The 14847-nt window shown below is 46.1% G+C and overlaps 1 protein-coding gene across 1 annotated transcript; it reads right to left on the bottom strand.

Annotated features, from left to right (window-relative positions):
- Window positions 1–2947: 2947 nt before the first annotated feature.
- On the bottom strand, window positions 2948–10969 carry LOC125539500 (cinnamyl alcohol dehydrogenase 7-like). The gene is made up of 10 exons (XM_048702966.1): window positions 10395–10969; window positions 9948–10269; window positions 9315–9420; window positions 9049–9097; window positions 7468–7656; window positions 7174–7265; window positions 6233–7059; window positions 4243–4356; window positions 3480–4150; window positions 2948–3358 (listed from the first exon to the last, which is right to left on the bottom strand). Exons 7-10 carry the CDS (start codon window positions 6349–6351, stop codon window positions 3156–3158), a joined length of 1107 nt encoding a protein of 368 aa, XP_048558923.1. The 5' UTR covers window positions 6352–7059; window positions 7174–7265; window positions 7468–7656; window positions 9049–9097; window positions 9315–9420; window positions 9948–10269; window positions 10395–10969; the 3' UTR covers window positions 2948–3155.
- Window positions 10970–14847: the final 3878 nt, after the last annotated feature.

The following is a 14847-nucleotide window of genomic DNA, read 5'->3' as shown; positions in this document are numbered from 1 at the left end:
CCTTGCACACCCCCAACTCGGCTACAAGAGCGTCATCGCATGCAAATAACTGCCTGCAAGCCGAGTATATAGGCCCTGTTTGGTTCATAAGTCTTAGGACTTTTTTTAGTCCCAACTTATAAGTCACAAGTCCCTAAAAAGTCCCTACCTGTTTGGTTCCTGGGACCTATAAGTCTCTATAAGACCATATTATAACTATAAGTCCCTATAAGTCCCTCCTTGAGAGTCTTATTTCATAAGTCCCAAATGCCCACTTTAAGTCCCTATAAGTCCCTCATGTTTGGTTTAGATGAGACTTATAGGGACTTATTTAAGTCCCTAGACCAATAAGTCCCTGGAAACAAACACCCTCATAATCTGACCTTGTGCGTCCCGCAGTACCATGCCACAGCCGCCGGTGTTGTTGCTTGCCACATAACTACCATCAGTATTGAGCTTGGCCCAGCCAACAACCGGCTTGCTCCACTTGAGCTCCATGCATGCGTTCCCGGCCGGCCGCTGATCAGGAGCTGGACGTACACGGTCAGGATCAGTGGTGGAGACAGGCCTGGGGCAGCTGGGGCTATAGCCCCAGGCCTAGAAACAACTTCCTTTGTAATTTCTTCATGCAAAGCATAGAAAATCATAGAAGTTTATCACTCAACATAGCACAGCCCCAGGCGTAGTCTGCATCCAGCTCCGCCACTGGTCAGGATACAATACCATTTTTCCTTTAGCTTGGTCATGATGTGGAAATTGTTGTTGGCACAACAATGAGTTTATGTAACTCTGAAGAAATCTACGGGAAGCTTCAGTAGGCGGTGGCAGTTTGTCATGGGTGATTTTGTTTCGGACGTGCCACGTACGCCAGAAGACCATCAACAAAACCATGCGACTGAGCTCCTGCAGCTGATCAAGCACCCCAAGGAGCCATCCCGGCCCTGTGTTGCACACTTCGTCCACGTCCGGGATTGGCCAGTCCTGCGCCACGGCTCTCCATAAATCCTTGGCATGTAGGCATCTGCACATCGCGTGGAAACCGTCCTTGTGTTCCACACCACAGAGGGGACAAACATCATTAGTTTCTAAATTGCGGGAAAATTTGTTCGTCCAAGTAGCAAGAGAATTTGTCGCCATGCATGCCCATATCATTTGCTTTGCCCATATCATTTGCTTTGCTTAATCTTTCTTAGTTTAGCTTTAAACACTACAACTTCTTGTGTGATGACACAACTAAGATCCAATCCTTACTCTAACCAATGTCCAGTTAAGCACTAACTTACTGTAACCAATGGCAGACATGAACACAAACTTATTGTAACTAGAAAATCATCCCTACTCCTATAAAAAAGCCAGTTGGTGGTGATGGTATGTCTGCCTTAGGGCCATCTGCACCGTCCGATGTGGAATCTAAGGATGAGAATGACCCGAGGCACTAGTTTTGCAAAAACACCCTGAGCATCTGACAGAATTTTGCAGAAGGCATCCGAAAGACAACACGAATATTCTGGAGGTTTCTACTTCTCTCCCGAAACAAACGTGTCTTCAAGAAGGAGCTAAAAAAACGTTTTCAAGGACCCCCTCCCCAATTCCTCGTCGCAGGTCCCTCGACTCTGCCCCGGCGAAAGCCCAAGTTTAGTTGGGCGAGGGCTTCGCCTCTTGTACAGTCGTAGACCGTAGTTGTAGTCAGGGTTTCGATAAATCGGATCTGGCTTTGAGCTTTGCCCAATGTCTCTCCTTCTAGATCTTGCCGTGCAAGCTGTCGGAGTAGGAGAAATGACAGATCCCACTGGGCCGCCGCTGCCAAGGTCAATGAGCCGCGGGCGCTCCAGGTCACTCTTTGTTAGCGCAGCTTGCCCAATGACTGTGCCGATGTGTACGCCAACATCCACCTTCCGCCGGCTGCGTCCCTTGTGCGCTCACGGACAGTAGCGGGGGTCCTCTGTAGATGAAGACTACACTGTTTATTCCAATGACCACTACAAGCTCTGAACTGTATATGTTACATGTTGCCTTGACTAGGCCGCATGCCCCAATTTTTGGCTTCCAGGGATACGCACTGTCGTGTTGGTCGCAGCGCAATCACGCTGGCACAACACCCTCCGGTGTAGCTGAGTCTTCGTCAACAATAATTGCCCTCTTAATTTTCAAGCTTCTAGGCTATACTGTAGTAGGTCAAAAAAATATACTGTAATCGGTCAAAAACAGTCTATGTGTGTCAGTGTGAAATGTTACTTTTTCTCTCTCTCATTGTAATGTTACTCTCTATATTGTTACTCTCCCTCTCTGTAATGACCACCGATATGACTTATATTTAAAGCATGTGACCCCTTGATTTGCATCATGAATCCCTTTTTTTTAACAATATATGTGGGTCAGTGTGATGAATTTAAAGGCATATATTAGACACGATAGATGATGAGCCGCCAAAATATGTATGTTCCGTTGCAACACATGAGCAATTAACTAGTACTTTCAAAGATCTGACAGAAACACCAGCTTCTTGTGTGAACGCCAAGCAACTGTACCCACAAACTTCAGTGGTTACCACTAACTTGACATGAACACGAACTTCAGAGTTACCGCTAACTTCAGACTTGACGGCAAAGATCAAAATTCCAGACTTACAGTAAAAATTTCAGACTTGCAGAGCACTTGGGAATGAGGCCGATAAGCATGAGGAGGATTTGGAGGAGGAGCCGACATCGTCGGGGTCGACTTCCGCAGCAGCCGTCGTGGGTTTGGTCAGAGAAAGTTGGAGGGTTTTTTTCTGTAAGAATGCTGTCGCGACATTCTTTTTCGGACGGAGGGAGTATATATGTATGGTTCCTGTTGCAAAGAGCATGATATCGCACTTAATTTGTGGCGTATAGTTAAGGAATTTTATCGTATTTATATGAAGGAAAGATGTTGCATATTGCATTGTTTGTTATCTCCCTTTCTCTCACTCTCAGAAAATCCGTATTCATGTCACACTCCGCAAACATACTACGTATATACTGCATTGAGCAGAAGCAGGGTTCAGTACAGCACTACATTAAGCCAGATTGAGCAGAATCATATACGGACTTCTGCATTTATTGGCATGAGTAGCGATCGGGTGTTTTTGTTGCTGGATTTGGCCACTGATCTCGCCGGCAGATCACGCTACAGAGCAGAGCCGGCGAGCTCCCTAGTCAATCCGCCTTGAGGGTGTTGCCGACGTCGATGACGAAGCGGTACCTGACGTCGCCCTTGGCCAGGCGCTCCATGGCCGCGTTCACCTCCCCGGCGCCGATCACCTCGACGTCCGCCGCCACGCCATGCTCGGCGGCGAAGTCTAGCATCTCCTGCGTCTCGCTGATGCTCGCCATGCAGCTCCCGGCAAGAGTCTTGCCGCCTGTTCGGTCGCAGTAAAAGATCAAACCGGGAAGCTCGCAAGGCAAGATTTTTCTGAATGAAGGAAGATCATAAGATTTTTCTGGGTGATGAAGGAAGATCACAATCGAAGCTGAACTTACCGCCGATGAGAGCGAATGCGGAGACTTGCAGGGGCTTATCGGGGATGCCGAGCAGGATCATCTTGCCGTGGGGTTTGAGGAGCGCCAGGTACGGGTGCAGGGACGCGGCGGCGGACGCCGTGTTGACGATGCCGTGCATGGTGCCCGCGGCGGCCTTCATCTCCGCCGCGTCGGTGCTGAGGACGAACGCGTCCGCGCCCAGCCGCTCCAGCGCCTCCTCCCGCTTCCCGGGCGACGTGCTGATCACCGTCACCTTCGCCGCCCCGAACGCCCTGGCGAACTTGACGGCGACGTGCCCGAGCCCGCCGAGGCCGATCACGCCCACGTGGCTGCCGGGCGCGCCCAGCCCGTGGCGCTGCATGGGGGCGTACACGGTGGCGCCCGCGCAGAGCAGCGGCGCGGCGACGTCGAGCGGCAGGGCGTCGGGGAAGCGGACGACGAAGCGCGCGTCGGCGACGACCAGGTCGGAGTAGCCGCCGCGGGTGACGGCGCCGTCCCTGTCGCGGGAGTTGTAGGTGAGGACGACCCTGGCGCAGTAGTTCTCGGCGCCCTCCTCGCAGCTCTCGCAGGCCCGGCAGGTGTTCACCATGCAGCCCACGCCCACCCTGTCGCCGGCCGCGAACCCCGCCACGTTCTTGCCGACCTCCGTCACCACCCCGGCGATCTCGTGCCTGCAACCATATAATCGGTGATTATAACAAGTTGTGGCACGGTGATCAGCCTGGCGATCTCGTGGCTCCTGTGAGTGATGTGTGAAGTTTACCCGGGGACGACGGGGTAGATGGCGTTCCTCCAGTCGTTCTTGATGGTGTGCAGGTCGGAGTGGCAGATGCCGCAGTAGAGCACCTTTATGGCCACGTCGTCGTCACCAGTGCTCCTGCAGAATTAACGGCGATATTAGATTCTCACGAACCAGTCCAGACGATTCTACTGCATCAGAAGGGATCGTGTCAGAAACACAACCATCTCCTCTGCCATGCACTCTCACCCATGAGCACGTCTCAGAACTGCAATTTGCTGACGCGGGGTACATATTCAGAGCTCACAATGACAATGGAGACTACTAACCTTAATCATTCGAGATTTGCATCTGAAAATTCAACTAGTTACTGATGACACCAACTCTTTAAACTACTTCCTACGTGTCCCAGATTACTTTTCACTCAAATGGATATATCTACCACTAATTTGAGCGACAAGTCATTCGGGGCAGATGGAGTGTTTATTTGTCCGATCTCTTGCATTACTAGTAGGAGATTAACCGCGTGTCGGCGTGTGCCCTTCTACATATATGTCTTGCGACCTTTCGTATGTCTTGCCTCCTACGAAGGGTTTGCACTGCTGTTGTAGCTGACAGAGGACACATGCATGGTCAAGCGAACATCAACAAGGTGAGCTGGCCTACTCGCAAAAAAAAAAAGAGAACATGTTGAGCTGGCCGGCACAATAAACGAGAAAAAAAAGTGTAACAAATCCTCTCTGCGGGCTGAATCCGGTCTCGGGGACAGTGGGACATCTTCATCCATCTCCCATAAACTCAGCCATGTGCGGGTGCAGCAGGCAGGAGCGGGGCGATGAACAACTTGACGATCCACCAAGCGTACATATACGTAGCAACGCAATTGAATTGCCTTGAATGAATGCATAGTAACTGCCAGCCAGCTAGAGAAGAAGGAGGCCCAGGCCGAAACGAGTATACGTAGCGGATGGCAGGACATGTTGTGGACTGAGGTATGCAGCAGCCAGAAAGATCAGGTTGGTGGCGGGCACCATAAGTTCTTTGCAGGGGCAGCGATAAAATTCACCTTCACTCCAAGAACTTTCAAGGAAAGAATGAAGGTTCGGTACCTGCAGCTGCAGTTGAATTGAGGTCTGACCCGATCTGGTATGATGTGTGTGTGGATGATGCAGAGAGCAGTGAATGGGTAAAGGTTTAGCATCGGCAGCTCTACCTGCATGTTACTCTTACTTAATTGCCTATCACCAACTCAGAACTGAAGTCGCCAGAATTTCATAGTTGATATTGTGAGTTGCAACCTGGCTACTATGATTTTACTTTGGGTGTAGCTAGATCTCAATCAACTGATACTTAATGAAGTCTTAGTCAAGTGAGAGAACATAAAAAGGAAGAACGAAAAAAAACTAAAAGAAAATTTTACATGGATCTCTACGTAGGATCTAACGAGTATAGCATCGACTAAGACTTCGTCAAATCTCGATCGTCCGAGATTTAGCAACTCCGTTTTACTTTACTGATTCTTCAGAAATCACTGTCGATCGCTTGGAACAAGAGGGTTCGAGAGGCTGAGCAAGAAGTAGTAAGTATATTTTCCTTGTAGAACAGTATAATACTAAAAGAAGGCTCGACCGTTACTTGAGTAGTACCACTTGCGGGAAAATATGGCGTAAATAATATTGTCCCTTCTCCGACTCCGCATGGGGCGAAGTGACAGGTCGTAGTTTACTTGAGATACGAAATTAAGATCAGCTACGCGCGTACACTGACCACGGAACCAAATTCAGAGTCTCAAGCTTGCACTTAATTGGTGTGCTTGATCTGAACCGCAAACTAGCACGACGCGCACAGGCCTATACTGAGTCTGTTCCCACAGCCCCAGCTGAGCTAGCGCAGGCGTAGAAATTACAAACCGGAACGATTCCCCGCAATGGCGACTGCCGGTGTGTCTCCGACAAGAGACGGACAGGGGATGGGGATGGGCTAGCCAGATAGGGGAGCGTGCGTGCGTGCGTACCTTCGGGGGATGCGGATGGGCGAGAGGTGGCCGGATGCGTCGTGCGCCGCGAGCCCCACCGCCTTCCTCGGGTGCTGCTGCTGCTCCGCCGCCGCCGCCGTCGTTGCCGTAGGCGCCATTGCGGGTGGGCGACGGTGGCCGGAGAAAGAGAGAAGCGACTCGTCTTGGGTGGCTTTTGCGAGATACTACTGGTTGAATGACGGTGTGCTCTGCGCTGCCTGGTTTTATAGCGACGCGAGCGCACGCCGGGGGCAGCTGGAGGCGACAGAGCGACCCGAGCAGGCGTGGCGTTCACATTGTCCTGCACAGCTGGACTAAACACGAAAGCATTGTGCGAACGGTCGAACCGATTGTGTCATGCCCGCTCGATCAAGTTTTTACTCCAGTACTAGCTGAGTGCCCGTGCGTTGCCACGAAATAAAAAAAAATATGAACACAATGAAATATTCTACTTTAGAAATATGCATTGAGCATGCATGGCAATATGTGATTTCATTTCCGAAGATTTACTTTCGCTCTAGCATTTTGTTTTGTTGGACTGAATAGCACATAAAGAAAGGCTGGCTACAGGGTGCAAGTGCAAAACACTTAAAACTCTAGGCACCTAATGCGAAGAACAATTAAAAAAATGGGTTTTTTGGGTAATTGAATAGATCTAATGAAGATCAACTATGTTCCTCGTCTCAGAAATTTATAACTGTAGTTGTATTAAGTAAATTTTGCAGTGAACCATGTTTGCTCCATTGTTTTACTGTAGTCTTGAGACCAAAACCAGGAGTCAGATGCTGGATTTCCGAACACCATCTGCTTCATCGCACATTAAGCATCTGAAACAACATAACTTCCAATTCACCAATTTAAGAGACAGAACAAAAAAAAAGGACAAATGAGAGGAATAAAAATTTCATGCCACAAATGTAAGGAAATATGGAGTGTAATACATTACAATTGGTACATCCTACATGGTCAGCCGATTATAACTCATATTAGATTGATGTATTGCATGGTTCACTTCCGGCCTTTGATGCAATATCTGCAAAGCAAAAAGAATTGAATGAATGAACAAATTGGATGACCTTGTTGCCCCTTTGAGACTGACAGAGAAAGATTTTGTAGCTACACATAACTTCACCGCCATAGGTAATCATTTACAATTGCCAATTTGCTATGCTGGTATAGAAGACTAAATCACAGGCAATGGATTTTGTGATTTCAGGTCATAGAAAGAGAACTACCTTATGGAAGGGGCTGAAGTGGTGAATTCAAATTTTATGACATGGCACTGAAATTACAATTGAACGGTCATTGTAAATGATACATCTGTCAACATTTTGTGTGACTGGAACAATGACTCCTCAAAACTGATAACAGGGACATATCTCTGAGATTAAATAAGTCACTTGCTTTCTTTCTGGCAGGAAAAACTGAAAAAGAAAGGCATGTCAGACACTGACATACAAGCCTGCTTTTCGACAATGCTTCGAGGAATTTTATACATATTTCTTTCATACAAAAAAGTGTGTCTTGTGGCAAACAAATTTTTACAACCAAATTTTCATATGAAGTATCAAGACGCTCAATTTGAGATGAACCATAGAAATAACTTGGCAACCATACGCTAACCATTGTTAAGAGCTTCCATGTCACACAGATGTGCCTTATTCTTAAATTATATACTCTTCCCTCAAAAGGTAAACTAATATACTCTCTTACATATCTTCTCCCAGGCAAGCTAGTATTCTTGGCTCCTGCCTTGTGTCAAAAATTTAAATTATGAGCAATTACAATTTCATATCACAGTCAATATATGCAGTTTGGAGTGTGGGACAATGGCTTGGAGCGTGAGAGCACACCAAAGCATTAAATGTAGCAATGTTGCGCTTGCTCCCTGTACACATGATGTATCTAAAGGACACAAGAGATGTATATGACTCAAGGAACTGCATGACAAAAACTGAAGTTGCTGGATCTCTCTCACAACACTACACAAGTATTTGGACATGAAAGAACAAGCGCGCCTACACACACACGCGAGCATGCAAACAAGTGATTTCCATTGCGTAAAAATCTTGCAACCTTTTCTGGTTTTTTCCTCTTATTTATATGGTCAACTACTGTCGTTTAAAATACTACTGAAAAAGAGAGAATAGCTAGTGGGTAGGTATATCGGATGAACCATCCCATGTCCACCTGAACCCAGCCACTGCGACGCTGCTTGCACTGGATTCGTGGCATCCCACGAAGCACATGCATCGGTAAGATCTAACTAACCGAGAATTACACTAAGACGTGGACATGCACACATTACTTGGTTGTTATTGGTAGAAAAATAAAATTAATAATGCTAGGGACCAAGCAAAACGGGATTACATGCACATAAAAAACTGCCCGGACTTGAACTGCGAAGGAAATCACTCCGGCTACACCCGGATGAGCTGAAGTGCACATGGTGGCGTCCACCATGACCACCACCACATTGGAGGCATTGCCGGCATAGCCGAGTCTCCCACAACTAATATCAATGTGTATGCTAATATTTTTGGGTATAAGCTGTATCTGGGGAGGCATACAGAACCAGAACTAAATAGGATCGATGCATCATTGCCAACACTGGTCAACTGATTATTTAGTGATACACTGGGAGGCAACAGGAAGCAAGTACCCAAAACACTGATTATTTAGTGATACACTGAGAGGCAACAAGAAGCAAGTACTAAAAACTGTAAGTGTAGAACCTACAAGAAAGTAAACCAATCCAGACTTACATATCTGGACACATTAGCCGCCATATGAACAGAAAATCAAATGAAACTTACCTGCTTCCTCCTCTTGGTTCCAATTATCATCATCATCAAACTCGATATTCTGCAGAGTGCGGCCATGTGAGCCATATTTGCAATATGAAAGACAAAGAAATGATACATCACTGCTGGTCTATGATTTTATAATGGGTACCCTTTCATATTTTTCCATGTGAAGGAACACACATAGATCATACTGTTTCACCAAAATCATGAGCCTATTAAAACACTTATTTCTACCACAAAGAATACCTCAGTGCATAAAGATTCGAAGTACTAACCTATTTATAATTGTCATCCCAACTTTCTTCCTCTTCCACTCCCCGTTTTCCTTATATCACCGTCCTTTTCGATCTTGTCCTCTCCATACTATTAATAAGCCAATCTCTGTCAGCACAGTGGCATAAGCATAATCTCACTATTTCCGTAATGTGTAATGTCAAACAGAGTATAAGACTATAAACCAGTAAATATTGTATCTACAATAGGATGATGTTTTCCAGATTGATTCCAACAACTCAAAAATAAAACTAAAAGGTAATGATGTATTTCCTTGAGCTTGCCTTCAAGTTTCTCAAATAGCTCAAATGACTGGCAAATAAATATGGCAAGATCCATGTAAAGGGTCAATGTATGTACACCTTAATAATATCTAGCCTAGAAGTGTTCGTTTAAGTTTCACTGATGCCATAGACATGCCAATAGGATGGTGTAAACAAAATAGTTTCCTCAAAAAAGAAAAACGTCCTAGAAGAAGCTACAGTGATTCTAGCAAACCTGCCACTCTATCTCACCAAACTGTTTTCTTAATTGGTCGACCTCATCTTGAACTTGAAGAGTAAAAACAATATTAACTATCTATTGTGCTAAAAACACATAGAAAATAACAGAAATAGTATTTACTTCAAGACTACCATGTTGTAGTTCTGTAGGAAAATTTGCAGGAATCAGTCTGAGGATTGATGCAAGAGCTTCACATTTGCCTTTTATTTCACACCTCGGTATCTCTGTCATCACTCTGCAGTTTTCATGACAGCGGCTTCGTTGTCCCATTCATGCAGTTGCATACATCCACGAAGGAGGGAAATATCACAGTTGTAGAAAGAAAACGTGCGTCAGCATCACAAGTCAAAACTAAAAGGCAGATAATAGGATCATGAAAGACAATGTGCGTCAGCATCACAGGACCAAACCAAAAGGATGGGTGGATATGGTGGTAGTTCCATCCACATAAACCTGCACAAGAAGTGAAAGCAGAGGTTGAATGCCTTGAGAACACAAACAGACATGCAAGATCACCACACTTCAAGATAAGATTAATTCAGGAATGAAACCATAGGCATGGCGCACACAGACATAACCTTTTAGATGAGAAATTGAGGATCCTGAGGAGGGAGGGGGGACAAGTGTGTGGCGGGGCTCTGCCACCTCTCGATGTTCGACGGGCGCCACCAGATCACATTCCCCACGGTCATCGGTCCCCAGCACGCCAGGGGAGGGCAGGGCATCCCCTGGAGATAGATGAGAGGAGTGTGTCGCCGCCTCCAGGGGAGGGCAGGACAGGGGAGGGAAAGAGTAACCGACCCTATCGATACGGGCAAGGCCTCCGATGAAGGTGAGGGTGAGGGCTGGGTCAGGGACACCTCGACCTCGTTGACGCGGCTGAAGCCATCGTTTACCCGTGGGCGGCGCTTGAGCGCTAGGAAGGCGTGAGCACCTGTGCTAGTGCGGTGAGCGAAGGGGAGGATGAGTCAGGCCACGGCCTTGGGGGGAGGCGGGCGAATGGTGGAGGAGACCTGAGTTGATCACCGATCTGGATGGCGGTAGGGGATTTTTCTCGCGAGAGATGGGATGGGAGGAGCGATGGGTTTGGTGACGAGAGTTCGCGGCAGGGAACGTGTGTGCCTGGTTGTGGCCTCGTGGGTGCTTTTTCTACGGAGGTTGTTTTTCATTTTCTTTTTATCGTAGTGGAAGGCTGGTTGGTTCTCAACGTGGATTGTGTGGGATCTATCGAGAGGAGGAGGGAAGGAGGAGGTCGAACCATCACGACGTTCGATCTCCCTTTAATAGTAGACATATATACGTGACAGCACAGTGTGATGACAGATGATGATATATATATAAAGATGTAATCATGTACTCCCTCCATCCTACAGTGCATTGGTGTCAAAAAAAAGTCTTACATTATGAGACGAGTACTTAATAAGTACTCCCTTCGTCCCATAATATAAGAACGTTTTTGATATTAGTGCAGTGTTAAAAACGTTCTTATATTTTGGGACAGAGGAAGTAATTGTTATGAGTCACAAACACCATTGCTTGGATATTTTCCTTTTCCAACTCTTGATACGCGGCATATGACAACAATTGAGTACTCAAACGGTATCACCCTATCAAGAACCTCACGTGGTGCTCTCGATTTAACTTCAATCCGGATGCAGTCGGACTTCTAAGAGCATCTTTAATAGATGATGTATATTTTGGTGCTTCAAACTGGTGATGTAAAAATTTGAAGCACTAAAAAGTGTTTTTTACATCTTCGAAAAAACCTCCACTCCAACAGATGGTCCAAAACAAAGATGTAAAAGAGCAACTCTAACAGACGGTCCAAAACGAAGATGTAAAACCGGCCGCTGGCCACGCAGCTACTGTTCATCCGTTGTATAGCCACGGTTTTGCATTGAAATATCACTTAAAATTTTAAATTAAAGTGCATCATCATCATAGTTTCAAATCCCTAACAAAAGTGCATCATCATCATAGTTTTAAATCCCTAACAAAAGTGCATCTTCCCAATCAAAGTTTTTCACCCTATAAATTAAAATGCACATAAATATCATTCATGCGGGTCATCAACACCACCGGCGTTGTGAACCGTGGTACGATCATCATCATCACCGGCTTCTTTGTCGACGTTGTGAAGCGGTGAAGTCTCGTTGCCGGGAGCACCACCGGAAGCACCTTCATTGCCTCCCATGCCAGTCATGTTGCCGACGAAGCCACCTCCAACGCCACTCATGTTGCCGCCATAGCCACCTCCGAAGCCACCCATCATGTTGCCGCCAAAGCCACCTCCCATGCCGGTCATGTTGCCTCCGAAGCCACCTCCCATGCCACCAAAGCCACCTTCCATGTTGCCACCGAAGCTACCTCCCATGTTTCCGCCAAATGCACCATTCATGGCAACCCCCATCATGTTCATGTAGCCACCCATGGCACCTCCCATGCCTCCTCTCATCATAATTTGCCTCATGAGCATTTCATCATGACAAAGTTCAACATAGGCCTTTGCCTTGGGATCAAGAGTAGCTGTGTCCTCGAGTGCCTTTTCCTCGACCATCTTCATCTCCTCGGTCGCCGCCCTCTTCTCCTCGGTCGACGCCCTCCACCACTCGGCCTCACTCCTCTCCTCTATCTCCTTGAGCTTGAACATTCTTGTTTCTTTGGCATAGTCTTTCCTTGCCGTGATAATGGCATCAAATCATTCCTTGAGATCATTGTCTCCGGCCTTGGCTCCCTTCACTTTCTTGTTTGCATCGGGCCTATAAGATTTTGTCGCGGAGTGAGGAGTGGGGCTCCTTCTCTCCTCACCGATGACATCTTCTTAATCCTTAGTCATCACACTCTTCTTCTTCGAAGCATCAAAAGTATCTCTAGTTTTCCACTTCTCCTCATCCTTGAGCTCTTTGTAGCAATGATGAAAAGTGAAAGTAACCATTGTGCAATCATTTTCTACAATAAAACAACCAACATGTCATCATCAAAATGTGGAACAATCCAATATTTGTGAAAGCACGCACGAAGAGGAAATATTTACCAAGTCACTATCACCGCAACCACTTGGGTTCATGTGAGCAACATTTGACAAGCAACCGGCCCACTTTTGGCATTCGACATTGATGGTGGACCAACGTTGGCGAAGAGAGTCGCTCGAATGGAAGTGACCACTTGTGTTGCGCTCATCGAAGTGATCCTTGATGCATTGCCAATAGGTGTTTACCGTTTGGTCGCTTCCAACAGATGCATCTTGAGAGACTTTCTTCCATGCGGTGTGTTAGAAGGGAATAGAGGAGATTGGCGGAATCGTTCGTTGTATTGCTTGAGCCTCGTGGGCATATATATAGGAGTACATGATCATCTTGGAGTACAAGTCAGGGTAGAATAAATTCTACGCTATCCTACGTTTCCTAATTAACCCTTATACTCAACATCCCCCCGCAGTCACAATGGTAGCGACGCAGACGGTGAGACTGGAGAAGAATCCAAAGGCAAGCCGACGGACACCCCCCATAGTCGTAATGGTCGATGCATCACGGAGTCGTGGCTGGAGTGAAAACCGACGAGCTTGCTCAAGCAAGGCGGTAGCCCTTTGTGCCGTTTATCGATGTAGTCAAGAGCGTAGGGTGGTGTAGCCTGATACGTCTTCAATATATCTATAATTTTTGCTTGTTCCATTATCATTCTTAGATGTTTTACAATCATTTTATAGAACTTTATATCATTTTTTGGGACTAACCTATTGACATAGTACCCAGTGCCAGTTGCTGTTTTTTGCTTATTTTTTACTTCGCAAAATATTAGTACAAAACGGAGTTCAAACACAACGAAACATTTTGGAGATTTTTTCTGGACCAGAAGATACCAAGTGGGCCAAAGAAGTACCAAAGGGGAGGCCCAAGGTGGACACAACCCACTAGGGCGCGCCAGGAAGCCCATGTGCGCCTAGGGGGGTTGTGCCCCCGGCCCCTCGGTGACCTTCTTGGCCCTATAAATACCCAATTATTTCAAAAACCCTAGGGGAGTCGACGAAACACAATTCCAGTTGGCGCAAGTTCCAAAGCCACGAGATCTAATCTAGACACCATCACGGAGGGGTTCATCATCCTCATTGGCGCCTCTCCGATGATGTGTGAGTGATTCATTATAGACATACGGGTCTGTAGGTAGTAGCTAGATGGCTTCTTCTCTCTTTTTGATTCTCAATACAATGGTCTCTTGGTGATCTATTTGATGTAACTCTTTTTTGCGGTGTGTTTGTTGGGATCCGATAAACTTTGAGTTTATGCTCAGATTTATATCCATGAATATTATTTGATCTCTTATATGCATGATTATTTATAGCCTCGTATTTCTTCTTCGAATCTTTGGTTTAGTTAGGCCAACTAGACCAATTTTTCTTGCCATGGGAAGAGATGCTTTGTGATTGGTTCAATCTTGTGATGTTCTTTCCCAGTGACAGAAGAGGTAGTAAGACACGCATGTATCGCTGCTATTAAGGATAACAAAATGGGGGCTATTCCCACATGAATAGATCTCGTCTACATCATGTCATCATTCTTATTGCATTACTCCATTTCTTTATGAACTTAATACAATAGGTGCATGCTGGATAGCGGTCGATGTGTGGAGTAATAGTAGTAGATGCAGGCAGGAGTCGGTCCACTAATCTTGAACGTGATGCCTATAAATTGATCATTGCCTTGGATATCGTCATAATTATTCGATCTTCTATCAATTGCGCAACATTAATTTTTTACCCACCGTGTGCTATTTTCTCGAGAGAAGCCACTAGTGAGATCTATGCCCCGGGTCTGTTCTTTATCATATTTGCTTTGAGTTCTATTTTCATTCCCTTTTATTTCCAGATCTGTTATTCCAAAAACTCAAAAATACCTTGTTGCATTTTTTTATTATTTATTTCCGTGTTTTATCGAGAACTATTTATCTAATCTACCATAAATATTTTCCCGTCAACTTTGACAATTTCTGGCACCGTTACCTTTGACAACCCCTCATACGCGTCGGGTTACAAGT

Source organism: Triticum urartu, chromosome 2 (genome assembly GCF_003073215.2).
Source record: "Triticum urartu cultivar G1812 chromosome 2, Tu2.1, whole genome shotgun sequence".
In the NCBI taxonomy this organism is placed as follows: domain Eukaryota; kingdom Viridiplantae; phylum Streptophyta; class Magnoliopsida; order Poales; family Poaceae; genus Triticum; species Triticum urartu.
This window is presented reverse-complemented; position numbering and strand designations above follow the sequence as displayed.